The sequence below is a fragment of the Odontesthes bonariensis genome, chromosome 5 (genome assembly GCF_027942865.1).
Source record: "Odontesthes bonariensis isolate fOdoBon6 chromosome 5, fOdoBon6.hap1, whole genome shotgun sequence".
Classification (NCBI taxonomy): domain Eukaryota; kingdom Metazoa; phylum Chordata; class Actinopteri; order Atheriniformes; family Atherinopsidae; genus Odontesthes; species Odontesthes bonariensis.
In genome coordinates, this window is record NC_134510.1 from 10,259,616 (window position 1) to 10,274,171 (window position 14,556).

Sequence of the window (14,556 nt, forward strand, 5' to 3'; positions counted from 1 at the left end):
AGTCCAACCTGGTCTCAGAAACATCCTTGAAATCGTAATTGTGCTGTAATTACATAGTACTTTTCTAATCTATTTGACCACTCAAAGCACTTTAACACTACAAGCTACATTCACCCATCTACACACACAGTCATGCAATATGTTTTGTATAATGCTTTTTTTTCTCTATCGCTAAACAACTTTTGTGTTGTTTCTCAGGTTCGAACATATCTCAACAGAAGGAAGCCAAGGCCTCAACACCACTTTATAGATGGTGACAGTTTGTGAGGAATGTGCAGGTTATATAAGTGCTGCATTTAACACCAGACCGTGGTACCCCCCCTCCTTAAAGTAAAAAAGGTTTTGGTTCCTAACCTTAAACGATTATTTCACCTAACAAAGTGGCTTTTAAATGAATATCAAAAACATGTAAAAACACCTTAACAAGGTGTCATTTCACACAATTCCGTGCGAACAATCCTTAGGCTACTGGTGGCTTTTCTTATCTAACAATGCCATGAAAATTCTCTTTATTATTGATAGGCTTGCTGGCATTAAAAGTATCACCACTTTACTTTAACAGATATTGCAGTAAGTTGTTTGTTCATAACAATAAATGTATCAGCTGAATGTCAACTAAACTGGTGCTACAGGCAGCAGCAGCAACTGTGGATACAGCTGCTTTTTCACTTTCATTCCTGTTTCACTGTAGACAAATCAATGACATGTACCTTCCAATGTATCATACGTCTCAAAGACAGAGCTACATAAGATGCTGCGGAGTTAGATTATGAAATACTAATCCAAACTTCAGATACAAAGTGAGACTGAGAAATGTTTTGACTTCAAAATGTGGTCTTCGACACAATCGAAACAATCTATTGTTGTTTTATTTTGTTTTTCTTAATGTTTGAACTGTAATTTTCTTTGATTATTATTTCTTTGGTGAGTTTTTAAACAAAGCTGATTTGTGGGGTTCTACTTTTACCCGCACATCCTACTTCTTTTACTTAATAATCTTTTTGTCTGTCTGACTGGACTTTTCTTAAAAAGTGCATCTCAGCCAAACTAAACTAAGCTAAACTAAACTAATTTTGAATTGTTAAATTAGGTTGTAATTCCTGCTTGAGCAAACCAAAGCAGGAAGAAGAACCCATGGGGCCCACAGTCTCAGGATTTCTACTATTTCTCATGAAATGGTAAGTGGGACATGGAAGTAATCGATGCTTATCTTTTGTTCCTTACAACTTTGGAAATAAGGTTAAAGAATAGCATTGATTGTAAATCAGAATCTGAAGTGTGTTGTAACCATTGAACTTTGTGCTGCTTTTCTATGCTACTTTATTGCCAAGAAAGAGACTTTGATGCCAGTGACATTTTTAACCTTGTAACACAAAAGAAGAAAATAATTGCTTCATTGAAAAAGCTGTTTGGAGAATATATGAGTGAGTATTACATTAACGTAAACTTGCAAGACCCCCCAACAATCTTCCATGATGAAACTTAACTTCATGTCCTTTTAACTCCTTGGGCCTGGTTGACAGCCCTGATTGTACTGTACTGTATGAATCAGCAGTATCATTTGCCATCATCACCAGATTTATTTTCAGAAAAAAAACCATAAAAGCTCCTCCAGAGCCAAAGATGTTTCACATTTGTACTTTCAGAAACTAGTAAACAGACTGGTGCTCTGCTCATCCAAAGAAACATACTAGAGCAATAAAGCACTGTCAGACAGGTGGTTTCTATGGCACAGAAGTAGAGATCACTGAATCATGAACCCGTTTATTTTTATCTTCGCTTCTCTTGTTTTACATGAATGTTTTGTTTATTACAGTGTCCTTTAAAACAGCCTGTCTATTCAGCTCAACAGCTTAGCGGCAGCATCCGTGATACATGTGATGCTACAATAACCAGCCAGTGGCTCGGAATTCAGTCTCACTGTACAAACAAGGACAAATCAGAGCAAATGTAGGAGCCACTTAGAAAAAAAAAGAGAGAATAAATATCCGAAGAGCATGTAGGGGGGAGAGTGAGACACAGCTGAGGCTTTTTATTGTGCATGAGAGGAAGCAGAGGCACATTTCTGAGCCTAATTGCAAAAATCACTTAAAGACAGCGTCTAAAAAATTGAGCCTGTAACATCAGAGCTCAGAGTAATGGAAGCCAACGGGTCGACTGGGAGCTAGTGAATTTGTGGCGGGCGTGCAGCGGCTGGAATATCCGGAAAAACTTGTCTGTTGACTAGTCTTTTATCTGATTGGATTACTGTTACGTATCCCACACGCAATGAAGCGCGAGTAACGCAAAGCTCTTTTTTTAGACCGACCCACTCTCTCTCATGGCATTAAAGATCCCGGTGGGTGGAGGTGATGGATGGATGCAGACTCAGTGACCTATATGAAGGACATTTCCACACTTGTCATTCAAATGACTTTATAGGCCTCCTTTGTAACATAGTACACAATTAGAGATATAATTATGAAGCCTTGAGGGTTGATAATAGGGACACATTGGTCGGTCACGATGGGGGGGGGTTAAATGAGTGAGGTGTAACATTTAAAACGTTAGAAAATCAATACACCCGTGTCATCTGATACTTTATTTCAAGTTGAACATTTTTTATTGTTTATTTAAAGTTGTGTCAATACACCTATGTTTTGAAAATGGAATTAATAAGAGCACCCGTGGTTTGAGAAGCAGACATGTTTGAGGTTACACTTCATTTTCTCATTGCTGCAGCCATTCATATCAGGAACATACTCCCACTTTTCATTACATAAAGCTTTTCTGATTAAAAGCCCACCCCCCTATTCATCAGCTTTGTCATTGTGAGACAACACAATCATGTCAGACTATGTTTTCAATTAGTTACTCACTGTTTACAGGTATTGTGCTCGAGGCTGTTGGGCCGGCATAGCCTGGCCTCCAGGCCATTGTGCCTATCCACAAAAGATAATTAGCTATCCACCTATATGCAGCCTGCAGAATATGAGCACACTTGTACCCACACTGTGATTTTACTGTGTGTTACCCACAGTTTTCGATTGATCTGTTCTGCTTCCGTTTATTTTCTCTGATGAAATAATCTGACACGTGTCGCTTTCTCGGAGCATTTTCAAGAGATTTTGATGTGCAGTGAAGGATAGTGCAGGGAGCATTCAGAGCAAGGTCAAGAGCCTGATCAGGTGCTCTTTACAAGCTGGCCTGTGAGACATTCAGAGACTTGCACAACAGATCACTATTTTCTAAACTTTTGGGGATTACTGTATACCGCGATTAGCTGAAGATGTGTGTTTGTAGATAATCCTCGATGAGTTCAGTGTTGAGAGAGCTGAGTCACAAACACGGTAAGAGAACAAAAATAGTTTTATAATGGGGACCTGCAGCTGAATTTATCTGATCATTTTGAAGTGTCTAGCTTGATTTTTTTATTTGGATTTTATTGTCCATTTTCAGTTCATTACAAGGATAAGAGAACCAATTTAAAAAAAAAGAATCGTTACAACCCTTATACAGGGAAACCGGGACTTTTTGTTGCAGCCAGGTTAGAATTCGTCAGCAAAGAGACATGGAGACATGTCAGCTACTCCTGTGATTAAGAGTAGGGGTCTGGTGCAATGCCTCACCCTGTTAAAAAGCTCCGATGTGAAGGCAGATGCTCGTACTGTATCTGTGGATTAGAGCTTGTTGGTGCCTGTCATGGCGTCAACCTAAAGAGGGAAGTAGAGTTGAGCAAGGCAGATCATTTAGGGGAGGTGGAAGTTTGCTAATCCGGTCAGAGTACAGATGGTTGGACTTTCATAAGTAACACTTTTCACAGCAACACTTTCATGTGGAGTAAAGACAATAAAGAGGAGATAATCATGACTCCAGAGAGACCAACTCTGAGTGGCATTACCAAAACACCAAGCAAACACTGCTATGTTTATGTTCCAGTTTCCCTTATTGTGTAACGCCCTCTTCTGCACTGGCGAGACAAGTTGGAAGTCTGCGGCAACATGAGGAGACATAGCACGACGCCTCTCGTTGCTGGTTCTTCAAATTGGTTTGGTGTACAAGAGCCATAAGGCTAAATTACCGTGGTACCCCTTAAACATGCATTCCGAACGAAATTAACTGGCTTGAGACTAACAGCATTATTAGTGAAAATGGACACAAACTTTACCGTTGCACCACATTGCCATAATAGATTGATACTGGCATGGCACACAACTCTGTGACAAGTTGTAGGGTCTTTAATTTATCCATCAGGTGCACAAACTCAGGTGGACACTTGAGCAGTTAAGGAGATAACACAGCAGGCTGATTTAAATGCCGCAACTGATGCAAAAAAAAAAAAGAAAAAAAAGGAGCCACCTCACTCATGCTGACCACATCAAAGCAAACCTGGCTATTAATGGGCAAGGAGAGCACTGAAGGCCGCATTACCATCACATACACCTCGCCATCCTCATCTACAATCGGCAACACACACACACACACACACACACACACACACACACACACACGTGTGCATTAGGACTGGCACCATAACCACACAAGCTTAGAGAAACAAACTACTTTCTATACCCATAACAACCAGAAGCTGTTGTTGCCTCTCACAATTAATTAGGCAACTTATTGAGCTCAAGATGCAATATGCATGTTAATTTAATGGGTTATGTCTGGTTTCAGAGAAAAGAGAAAACGCTTTGATGTTTACAAAACTTGGCAGTAAATCACTGGCGGCAAACAATTACAGAATTAATGAAGATCGAGAGAACAATTGCAAAGGCTATTGTTGCAAATACATGCATGTTAATATCTTAAAACGCATGCATGTTGAATGGGATTTCGGCCAATAGTGTGCGGCAGAGGGTATTCAGGCTCAACATCAATGCTCTCTTACTGGTCATGAGTGCATCAAGTGTGATGGTGGGCTTACCTTTCTTTGTTAATAAGTGCTGTTTATTTTGGAGCAGGTTCGTGCACACTGAAAATAAGATTCAGATTTAAAAACACACAACACCGATTATGAAAAAGGCACTTACACATGCATATAGATGGTACAGTATACTGAATAAGGCAATGATAGGTATGTTTATCTATATCCTGTCTAAGCAAATTATTCTCTGAAATGTAGATACTTTTAGTAAAAGTATTAAAGTATTAGTAAATATTTTATACACATGCACATTCATTCAATTTAATATCACGTAGTCACATTGTCACATTTTGCTCTAATTTCCACATAGGGTTGTAGATATTTAAAAAATGTGATCAAAGTTTTCTGAATTGGAAATGCACCTATTCATTTGGAGTGTAAATGGTAAATGAAGTGCGTTCATGTAGCACTTGGCCACATTTCCACATACACATTCACACAGCTCCTCTTAGACTATTCGATACTGAGGTCTGAATTTGACTGTCAGCAGTATCATCCTATACTAATGTTCTAATCCAAGTTCATTTAGGAATTTCAGACTTTGGACTGATTCGTTTGCATGGTGGAGCAGAAATGAGTGATTCAGGTCACATGCAAATGTCTTGCTTGTCATATTTTCAGCATGTGTTGATCCATCTGGAGCTTACAGCAGAATAATAAGCACAAGCCTGGCTAGCATGTGCCGACATTCAGAAGGCGGCAAAGACATGCTCAACAGCTAAAGGCAAAGTACTGCAAAGAAGCTCAACTAAAGTAGGTTAAAACATGTTGCCTTTCTGCACTCTTAAACTTTTCGATATGTGAACAGCGTCCCTATTCTAATAAACAAATCCCTGGACCTGCCACATGTGGTATTTTACCTTAAATATAGGGCCTACCTACAAATATATATATAATTGCTTAAAAATGCAAAAAAGCAGGCTATTTTAGCAGGATGCTTCCCATGGTGACAGCTGCAGGGAAAGATGTCTGTGCACCCTGTGTTGTAAGGAAAATTAATTAAACACGACTTTGGGTCGTGATCACACATGTCATATTAGATTTCAGCGCAAGAATCCCAATACCAAGTGCTGGGCCTTGTCTAATTATGGAAAACTTGTCAAGGCATTGGAGCTCCGGCTTGGTATCTGCGCGTGGTACCCGCCCGAGAAACAACAGGCTGTCGGAAACCTGCGCCCACCACTGCCTCTTAGGCTAAAACCTGTGCGCTGACGTGCAGGCCTCACGAACTGTCTGTGAGACAGAGACGTCTCTCTGCATTACTCACAGAATAATTCATGGAGACGGCAGAACAGTGGGAAGCTGCTGAGCTGGGGTAGTTTCTTGATAATAGTCCTCATTCAGTCTACCACCAGCCAGGCAGGCCACAGAATTTGCTGAGGAAAGAAAGGTCACCCTGTGTAGCAACTTGTGCCGTCTTACAGCACAAATACAGCCACAACTTGTGTTCGCTCCTTTTTTTTATACACCAAATACTGCGTGATGACAGTGTCCTTGCCCTTTTGGTTTCCAAAATCAAAAATACTGATTGCAGATGAGTTGCTTTCGCAGTAAAGAATTTGCAGTGAGATCTGGCACAGAAAAAAGAAAATGTCAAAGAAACAGTAGAATGTATGTAATGTCTAGTATGTGTTCTGTCAAATCTCAACGATCTCGCAGTAGTGGATGTTTATGTTGTTTCTCCCTGAAAAGAATCAAAATGTTCACAAACATGATATCTGACTGGTTACATGTCCTCATAGTGAGGGAAAGTGGAAAATACTGTTCACATGAAAAATGAACTGAAGGCAAATCAATTTAAGAGGCTGATGACAACTATATACTACCATCAAAATGAAGAGGCATCATGGCATTTCTATCATGACTGTCCATACAAAAACCTGACAGTGGCTGCTACAAAACTGATCTTTGTTGAAAAAGTTGTTCTTTGTGTCGACATAAGAAAAGTTAATGAATGAAGCATTCATGAAAAGTGGAGATAAGGGACGCTACTTTGTCTTCTAATGGAGCTTTTTGTGCAGTGATCCTTTCCTGTCATGAAAACGTTGATTTCATGCATGCTGGCTGAATTCTTTTCATATTTACTGATTGCACTCAGCAATCAATGCGTTTCAACTTCTCCGGCTGCCACCCTCGGCTCTGATAAATATGGCTCTTTGTGATTGAGAGGAAAAAGCAGCATACAGGTGCACAGAGAGTTCTTGAAGTGTTAACAGTTGTCTGGTGGTCAACAGCAATTTTATCTTTCAAATAGCTAATGCTCGGGGGCTGAAACAAAAACAGAATTTCTTTAGTTGTCAAGACTCACACTTCATTTACAAATACTTCAAGGTTTTTTTTAATAGAAAATAAACCTTTTCCATCTTCTTTTCTTTCTTTCTTAGTACATCTACATCATTGCTTACCCTCACAGCGTATAGTAGGACCTTCAATAAGCAAACAGCTCCCAGTGATTTGCACCAAAGTCCATATGTGTAGCAATGTTTTGAGAAAAACTGGCTGCAGTACTCTAAAACCTAAGCATTGTTGATCTACGACATCTTTGGATTACCAGCTACATTATCCAAATGCCATCCAGTTCAGCCATCATCATCTCAGGTGCACACAGTGGCCTTCACTGGCCTTTCCTGTGATTTCTGCTCAAACAATATGTTAGGACGCCCTCTGCTGGTCTCTTATAGGAGTTTGATGCAAATGGCATTACTGAGGCACATTATTCTGAGATCAGTAATTGAGTTGCTAATGTGAAATTGGATTCTGACCTAAAATATTTGAACCTGATGGTTTTGAATAATTAGTATTAGCCATCAGCACATCATCAGTCACTAATACAGTTAATACCTATTGTATTGTCTTTAAAGTACAGGGTTATGTGAGATAAATAAAAAAATTAAAAAAGAGGCCGAGTTGGGGGTCCTAAAAGGCATCAAAGTTACACTGACTGGTTGTTCATCATGGTGAGCGTACCGATGGGAGAGGGAAATGTCAAACAGGCGACTGGGAGGATGGCTAGACAGACTCACTCAAGCAAATCTTCCCTGGGGGCGTGTTACTGATTGGCATCGATCAAAAGGTCTTAGCAAGGTGCCATTTAATGTGACTGTAAACAAGGTCAAATGGATGAAAGGTTACAGCTGCCATGCAGCTTGTCTAAACTTTACCAAAGGAACGAAAAATGCATGTATCCCTGTACGTTTCAATTCAGTCAGCTTTACCAGCCATGATGTGGGAGTGTGCATTGTGAGGGTTCGTGTGAAAATGTGCATTGATATCACATCATCAGAGACAGCAGTTAGGATGATGTAACAGACGAAGTGGCTAAAATGATTGCTGATAAAGCTAAATTAAAGAGGCCAAAAAAAATTTGCTAAATCAGCTACAAATACAGTCAGCTAGTTAACCACAAAGACCTGCTGAAACATATCTTAAAGTAGTTCATTCAAGACCAAAAGTATTTGATAATAAAATAGCTAAAATGTAAAAAATGACATAGAGTGTAAAATAAACAGCCACTTTAAATTTTAAAAAAAGTTTATTAGAGGATTCAGACCGTTTGTAAGTAATTACTTCTGCCTTAATACAGTTCTTTAGCTACAAGATAAATTGTGAAATAGCTTGAAAGCTATTTCCAAAGTAGCCCAATTCAACAGTTTCTGTAGTTACTACATTTCTACAAGTCGGCCTAATGATCGAGCTCAGTGTTCTTGGTTGAAACGGTATCTATGGCACTTAAATCCCCAAGCTGAAGTGATAAACCATTGATGACACAGAAAGTTAAGCTGATAACTGGATGGTGCTGACACTGAGACACACGGGGCAGTTGGGCAGAGCAGTGGTTGCCCCAGGGCTGATCTGGGAATTTAAAGGATGGGTGAATAAAAGAAAGTGGGAGAAACAAATGACTCTCTCTCAGAAACTTGCCCCGGGTGGGACGCTCAACACTGGACGCTGACTGGTCTGTTTGCTTACTGTAAGTATTGACTTCACACTGGGATGGGCAGCGAGCCAGCCAAGGTCTCTGGTACTGACTGTCTGGCTTGTTATTGATTGCTTAATCAATTTAAAATCCTCCTCATAAAAGACACAGCATACTGCTGGATCATATGAACAGTTTTATTCACCTCCCGCTAATTTGTGCCTCTCTTGTGTTTCACACACACCTCACGTCCAATGTGTGCGACCATTCAAAGTTGTTTGCTCTTTCTTGTTCAACCTCAAAAGAGTTGATTAGCATCTTGTTCACATCTTGACGGTAAACATTTTTATTCTTAAACACACACATGGATGAGCACGTGAAAGAGTTTTAAGAGCTCGTTGGCCACCCAGCGCCAGTTTAACCTTGTAGCACCCACAGTTGCAGATATGCAACAAGCTTTTTATTTATTTAAATTATATTTTTATTTATATTTTTATTTACATTACATTATTTGATTTTTTAAATTTACATACATTATTTACATCCATGTGTAATATTTTTTTTACATTACATTTTATGTGCCGACAGTTGTCACAGCAATCATTTTCTTGGGTCAGTGAATTACACTGCTTTGCGGGGGTCTGTTCGAGTTCGTTCTGGTCTCGTTTGGTGTGGTCTGCTTTGTCCACCTTTCACAGCGCTAATGGGAGGTCAGGTCTCCAAATTGTATTATTATGATTATTTTTTTGCATTTTTTTATTAGCTTCATGTGCACATTTTATATTTACATTACATTTTTATTTACATTAAATTTTTTGCATTTTATATGTGCTTCACTTTTTCACAACAAAGATCTGTGAAATCTGTTTGATTTGTTGTTGAATGGAAAGTTTATGATGGTTGCGTTCCGCACTTTATATTAAGAATGTTCAATAAAGGTCTATTATATACATTTTATTGTGTTAGCAGCAGTTACTGGTGAACTTTCACGATACCTTTTTTGCCAAACGATCTGCAGAGAATGACTTGGTTTTGTGAACAAAATTAATCAGGAAAGCCCACAGTTGCAAATATGCAACATTGCCTAAAATGATCAAAAATGATCAAAAATAACCCAATTCCAAAAATTCCAAAAATATTGGTTTATTCCCACCCAAAAAGATGCAAGAAGAGCCAAAATGATTTTTTTTCAATGATTATTCATATGCTTGGGTGTTATAAGGTTAATACAATGACATAAACTGGCCTCTGGATGGAGCCGGAACATCAGAAATATAACGGATACTTCAGAAACACCTTTGAAACCTTGTGTTACTTCCAATGAACCACACAAAACAATCCGTTTGAAATATATTAATAAAAGCTGTGTCACTGGGAGACTAGATTATTACCAAATACAAGCAAAGATACCAAAGTGTGTGTTTCAGCGAGAGGAGCTGCAGCACAGGGCTTCAATGAGACACTCAAAAACACCCCAAAGGTCGGTTTTAAATCAAAATATAATACATGTGTCATTCTTATCTTTTGTAACTAGATGCAATAATCAGACATGGAAAAATGTAATCAAAACCATTTTATTTGATAAAGTGTTTTTGGGTTTTCGCTGACACAGTCATAAAGTAACTGCTTATTACAGTACAATTAAAAGTAACCCATGAAGGACCCTCGCCAGATATTTTAATGGAATATAATTGGATAACAACTAGTGGTACAATACTTCACAAGTTTTGCTCCTCAATTAATAAGCTGACCTCCTTTAGATATTTGATACTCTTCAACATTTGGAGGTGCAGCTAATTCTACCTGAGTTGTTACCATTTATTTCAAAGAAATATATCTCTGGGAAAATTCTACACACTGCCTCTTCAACTTCTCAACATGACATGTTGTGATGATATTGCACGTTACATCGCCTTTTCAGTGCTCACGGTCTTAGTGCAAAGTATTAAAGTTTACATGACTGCACAGTCATACAGTTCTCTGGCCAGTGGTACGAGTCAACCGCAAACTCATCATAGTCAGTGCTGAAGGAGTGAGAGCGAACATATGCGTCTTTGTCGGATGGCTCTGGGTGAAGAGTGGCCATGTTGTGCTCGTAGGCATACTCCATAATCTAGAACACACAAGGATTTTGGAAATTACAGTTCTTGCAGGGTCACACGACTCAATGAATCTGGATCCAGACATGAGAAGATGCACTCCCTGTAATTCTGGGAGTAAACTGAGCTCTCACCTTGACAGCTAGTTTGAGGGAGACATCCCTGATGGAGCTGAGCGGAGGATACAGTCTTCCCTCAGCAAGGTCCTTTTCCATAACCAAGTGAGCAAGAGCCTGTTTATCAGCGAACAAACAGTTGAGCAAAAAGTTGCAGTAAAGACGAATAAAAAGAATACAACAGATCTGAAAAGGTCGCGTCCACACTGTACATGTTGTTGCCTCACCTCTGCTGCCGTCAGGAAGACTTCTTCAGTAATATGTCGCAAGGCGCAAGCATTGACACCCAAGCCCACTCCGGGGAAGATGTATGCGTTGTTGCCCTGACCAGGGAAGAAGGTCCTTCCATCGGGCAGGGTGACGGGGTCAAACGGACTGCCACTGGCAAAGATGCCACGCCCCTGCAGCACAGAGTGGTTCGGGAAAGCTTTTTAACTCGTGTTGTCATTATAGATGAGCAAAAGAATAATTCACAGCGGGGCTTTGAAATGTAGCCGGCAGCTCTGAGCACCTCTGTGATCGTGTAGCACTGCTCAGCAGTACATTCAGCTTTGCTGGTTGGGTTGCTCAGGGCAAAGATGATCGGGCGTTCATTAAAGGAGGTCATGTCCCTGATAATCTGCTCGGTGAAGGCTCCGGCAACAGCCGCCACACCTGAAACAGACGTTTGTTCTTGTGTGTTTCATTTTATCATACAATGCTTCTTTGGAAGTTCATCATCTTCAGCATTTCTATGGAATCACCATCATTTCATCTAACCGACACAACACAAGACTTGTTGATTTACCAATTATGGCTGTAGGTTTCAGTTCCCTGATCACATCCTCCAGACTTTTCATCTGAGGATGCTCATGAGCAAACCTCTCCTTCTCATGAGTCAGGTGGTCCCGACCCTGGGGATTCACAATGGGCTCGAGATTAAAGACATTCAAACATCAGTGGAAACATAAAAACACAAAAGAGTCCAGCATGGAGAGTCTGTCCGCCTTGTTGCTGCTTCTCAAAAATTCTTCAAGACAGATCATAGCAAATTAAAACACTGCTGGACCATCTACTGCGGTCAGATAGAATAGACAGATTACGGGAGATTAGCGTCATTTTGTCTGGATGTGTACTTGTGTGTTTACGTGTACGTGGGTGTTTGTTTGCAGGCTCAACATGAGACACCTTGACAATGAGACCCTTGGAATCAACCATCCAGATTTTTTTCACGCTCTCCTCTTTCGAGAGTCCCTCCTTCTCCATGGCCATGGTGATCAGCTCAGCAATCCCCATCGCTGCCTGGGAACAAGAGCGAAAAGAAGAAGAACGAGAGGAGCTGCTTCATGACATCGCCATAGCTGGTTTGTCAGTTTCAGTTTCACATGGCATCTCCATTAAAATCATATCGGAAGTGCTTCTTTCTGACATTTTTAATTGTGATGAAGTGAAAGGGCCCATTTAATGGTACTGAAGTCACCCTCTGTGTCTTTAAATAGCGCACAAGGTTGTCTGTTTGCAGACAAATGAAGCAAGACTTTTTAAAGACTAAAAAGAACCCATTTCTTAATCCAGCATACTCTGCATTTGATGTATTTCCTAACCAGAATGCAGCTCTTACCTCCCCTGCCCCTTGGAACACGATGGTATGGTCACACATTTTGGTTTTGGTGATGCGGAGGGCAGCCAGGAGACCAGCTACGGCTACTGCAGCAGTGCCTGAACATAAAGAGCAACATCAATTAAAAAAAAAAAATAATAATTGTTTGGTCTCATATCTGTCTTTTGTTCATTAAAAAAAAAATCAAATAAAATTGCTTCAAGAACATTCAAGTGTAGTGATAACATGATTTTTTTTGCCAGGAGTTGTATAAGTGGCTGGTAAGATACCCGGGGGTTTGTTGGACATCATGCAGGCCAGTGCAGAGCCTTCCCTGTACAGACGGTTTAACAAAACTGAGCTGAGCCCATATTCTCTGAAATGTTACTATGACTGCTTCTTCTGCGGCAAAATTTGCACTATCTTTAGACGGCATCTGAGAAACCAGCTGTGCAACTAGCAACTTTGGGACATTTTTGGTCCGTTGGTCTGTCTGGGTTGCCTCTTCATGCATAGCTATTACCACATTTGTCATTTGTGCAGACAAGATAAAACTCTGCAGATTCTCCAGAAGAAGATGTCCATCTGTGTGTGAGTGTGCGCAGGTGTTTGTTCTTTAAATTACCTTGGATGTCATCGTTGAATGTGCAGTACTTGTTGCGGTACTTGCTCAGCAGACGGAAAGCATTAATGTTTGCAAAGTCTTCAAACTGAATCAGACAGTCCATTCCATACCTGCAAACAGAAGAGCAGCATTTCATAGGGCATTCTGCACACACACGTTCTGCTTTCACAAACTTTATTTCAGACCTGAGGGGGGTGCTATCGCACAACACAAAACAGCACGGGGGGAGAAAAGAGGGTATTTTTGTTTCTTCACCAAAAGTTATTACAGTGCATTGCATTTATCTTTTATGGATGCCCACATCACGCATTCAATAAGGAGAAATGTTTCTCAAAATTCATGTCGATAATGAAAATTAAAGCAGCCGACTTTTGTCATTTGGACACCTGTTTCCTTCAATTTTATGACAGCACCTCACAATGAGTTTCAGTGAGGAAGGTCAAACATCTAATAAAGGAGCAGAAACGCACAAGCACAAAAGAACAATGAGCCAACCCAGTAAACCAGCAGTGTTCACATTTACAAGTTGTTGCTCAGACCACCTCACATTCAGCCGATACACCAACACAGAAGCCAGTTCCTAAGCATCATACAACAAAAATAAGGCCAGCATTACCAGTCTGTAAATTAGATTTAGAAGCGACAAAAGGATTCCCAGGTTCCCAAGCCTTTCAACAGATGGAACTTTTGTTCAGGAATTTACTGGATGTTTACAGAGCAACGGCTACAGCTATTTCTATGAAGAAAGAGGTTTTCAGCTGTCGGAAAAGGAAACGAGAGTTCTGCAAAGCTAATGCGGGAAGAAAAAAAAAAAAAGGTATTTTATTGCAGATTCTTGCACAACTGTTACTACAAAAATGCATGGTTCAATGCTATCCTGGGTAAAAAGTTTAGCCATAGAAATTGGAGCACTAACCTTCCTGATTTTAATCAAGAACAAAACATAGTATCTAGAACTGGTGAAATACAAAACAATGGATGTGCGAGCCATGACCATAACTTCTTTTTAAAACTCAGTTTGGGTCTCTACAAACTAATGCTGCTCAGTTTTGCCTTGGATGCTAAGCTAACCTAAAGCTACAGGGCTACTGGTTACCCCAACATCCTGTACGAACAGTTGTTTAAGCTTTGTCCACAAAAAAAAAAGTGGAAGATCAACATATGAAAATACAAATATTTGATTTATCAAGTGATAAAAAGTACAAAGATGTTGTTGTAGGTAACTGTATATTGAAATTTAAAGCAAACTGTATTCTTAAATATCACTATGTTAATAACCCTAACATATCCAACTCCAGCACATAAAAAAATGGAT

At 39.9% G+C, this 14,556-nt stretch overlaps 1 protein-coding gene across 1 annotated transcript in view; it reads right to left on the bottom strand.

Moving 5' to 3' along the window:
* Positions 1 to 10,380: 10,380 nt before the first annotated feature.
* Positions 10,381 to 14,556, bottom strand: part of me1 (malic enzyme 1, NADP(+)-dependent, cytosolic) — an 87,440-nt gene continuing 83,264 nt past the window's right edge. Inside the window, exons 7-14 of the mRNA XM_075464889.1 lie at positions 13,242 to 13,351; positions 12,638 to 12,735; positions 12,205 to 12,318; positions 11,825 to 11,930; positions 11,549 to 11,691; positions 11,265 to 11,438; positions 11,056 to 11,154; positions 10,381 to 10,935 (exon numbers count right to left, since the gene is read on the bottom strand). Of these exons, the coding sequence (XP_075321004.1) occupies positions 10,768 to 10,935; positions 11,056 to 11,154; positions 11,265 to 11,438; positions 11,549 to 11,691; positions 11,825 to 11,930; positions 12,205 to 12,318; positions 12,638 to 12,735; positions 13,242 to 13,351 (1,012 nt within the window). The 3' untranslated portion in view covers positions 10,381 to 10,767. The remainder of the gene's footprint in view (positions 10,936 to 11,055; positions 11,155 to 11,264; positions 11,439 to 11,548; positions 11,692 to 11,824; positions 11,931 to 12,204; positions 12,319 to 12,637; positions 12,736 to 13,241; positions 13,352 to 14,556) is intronic.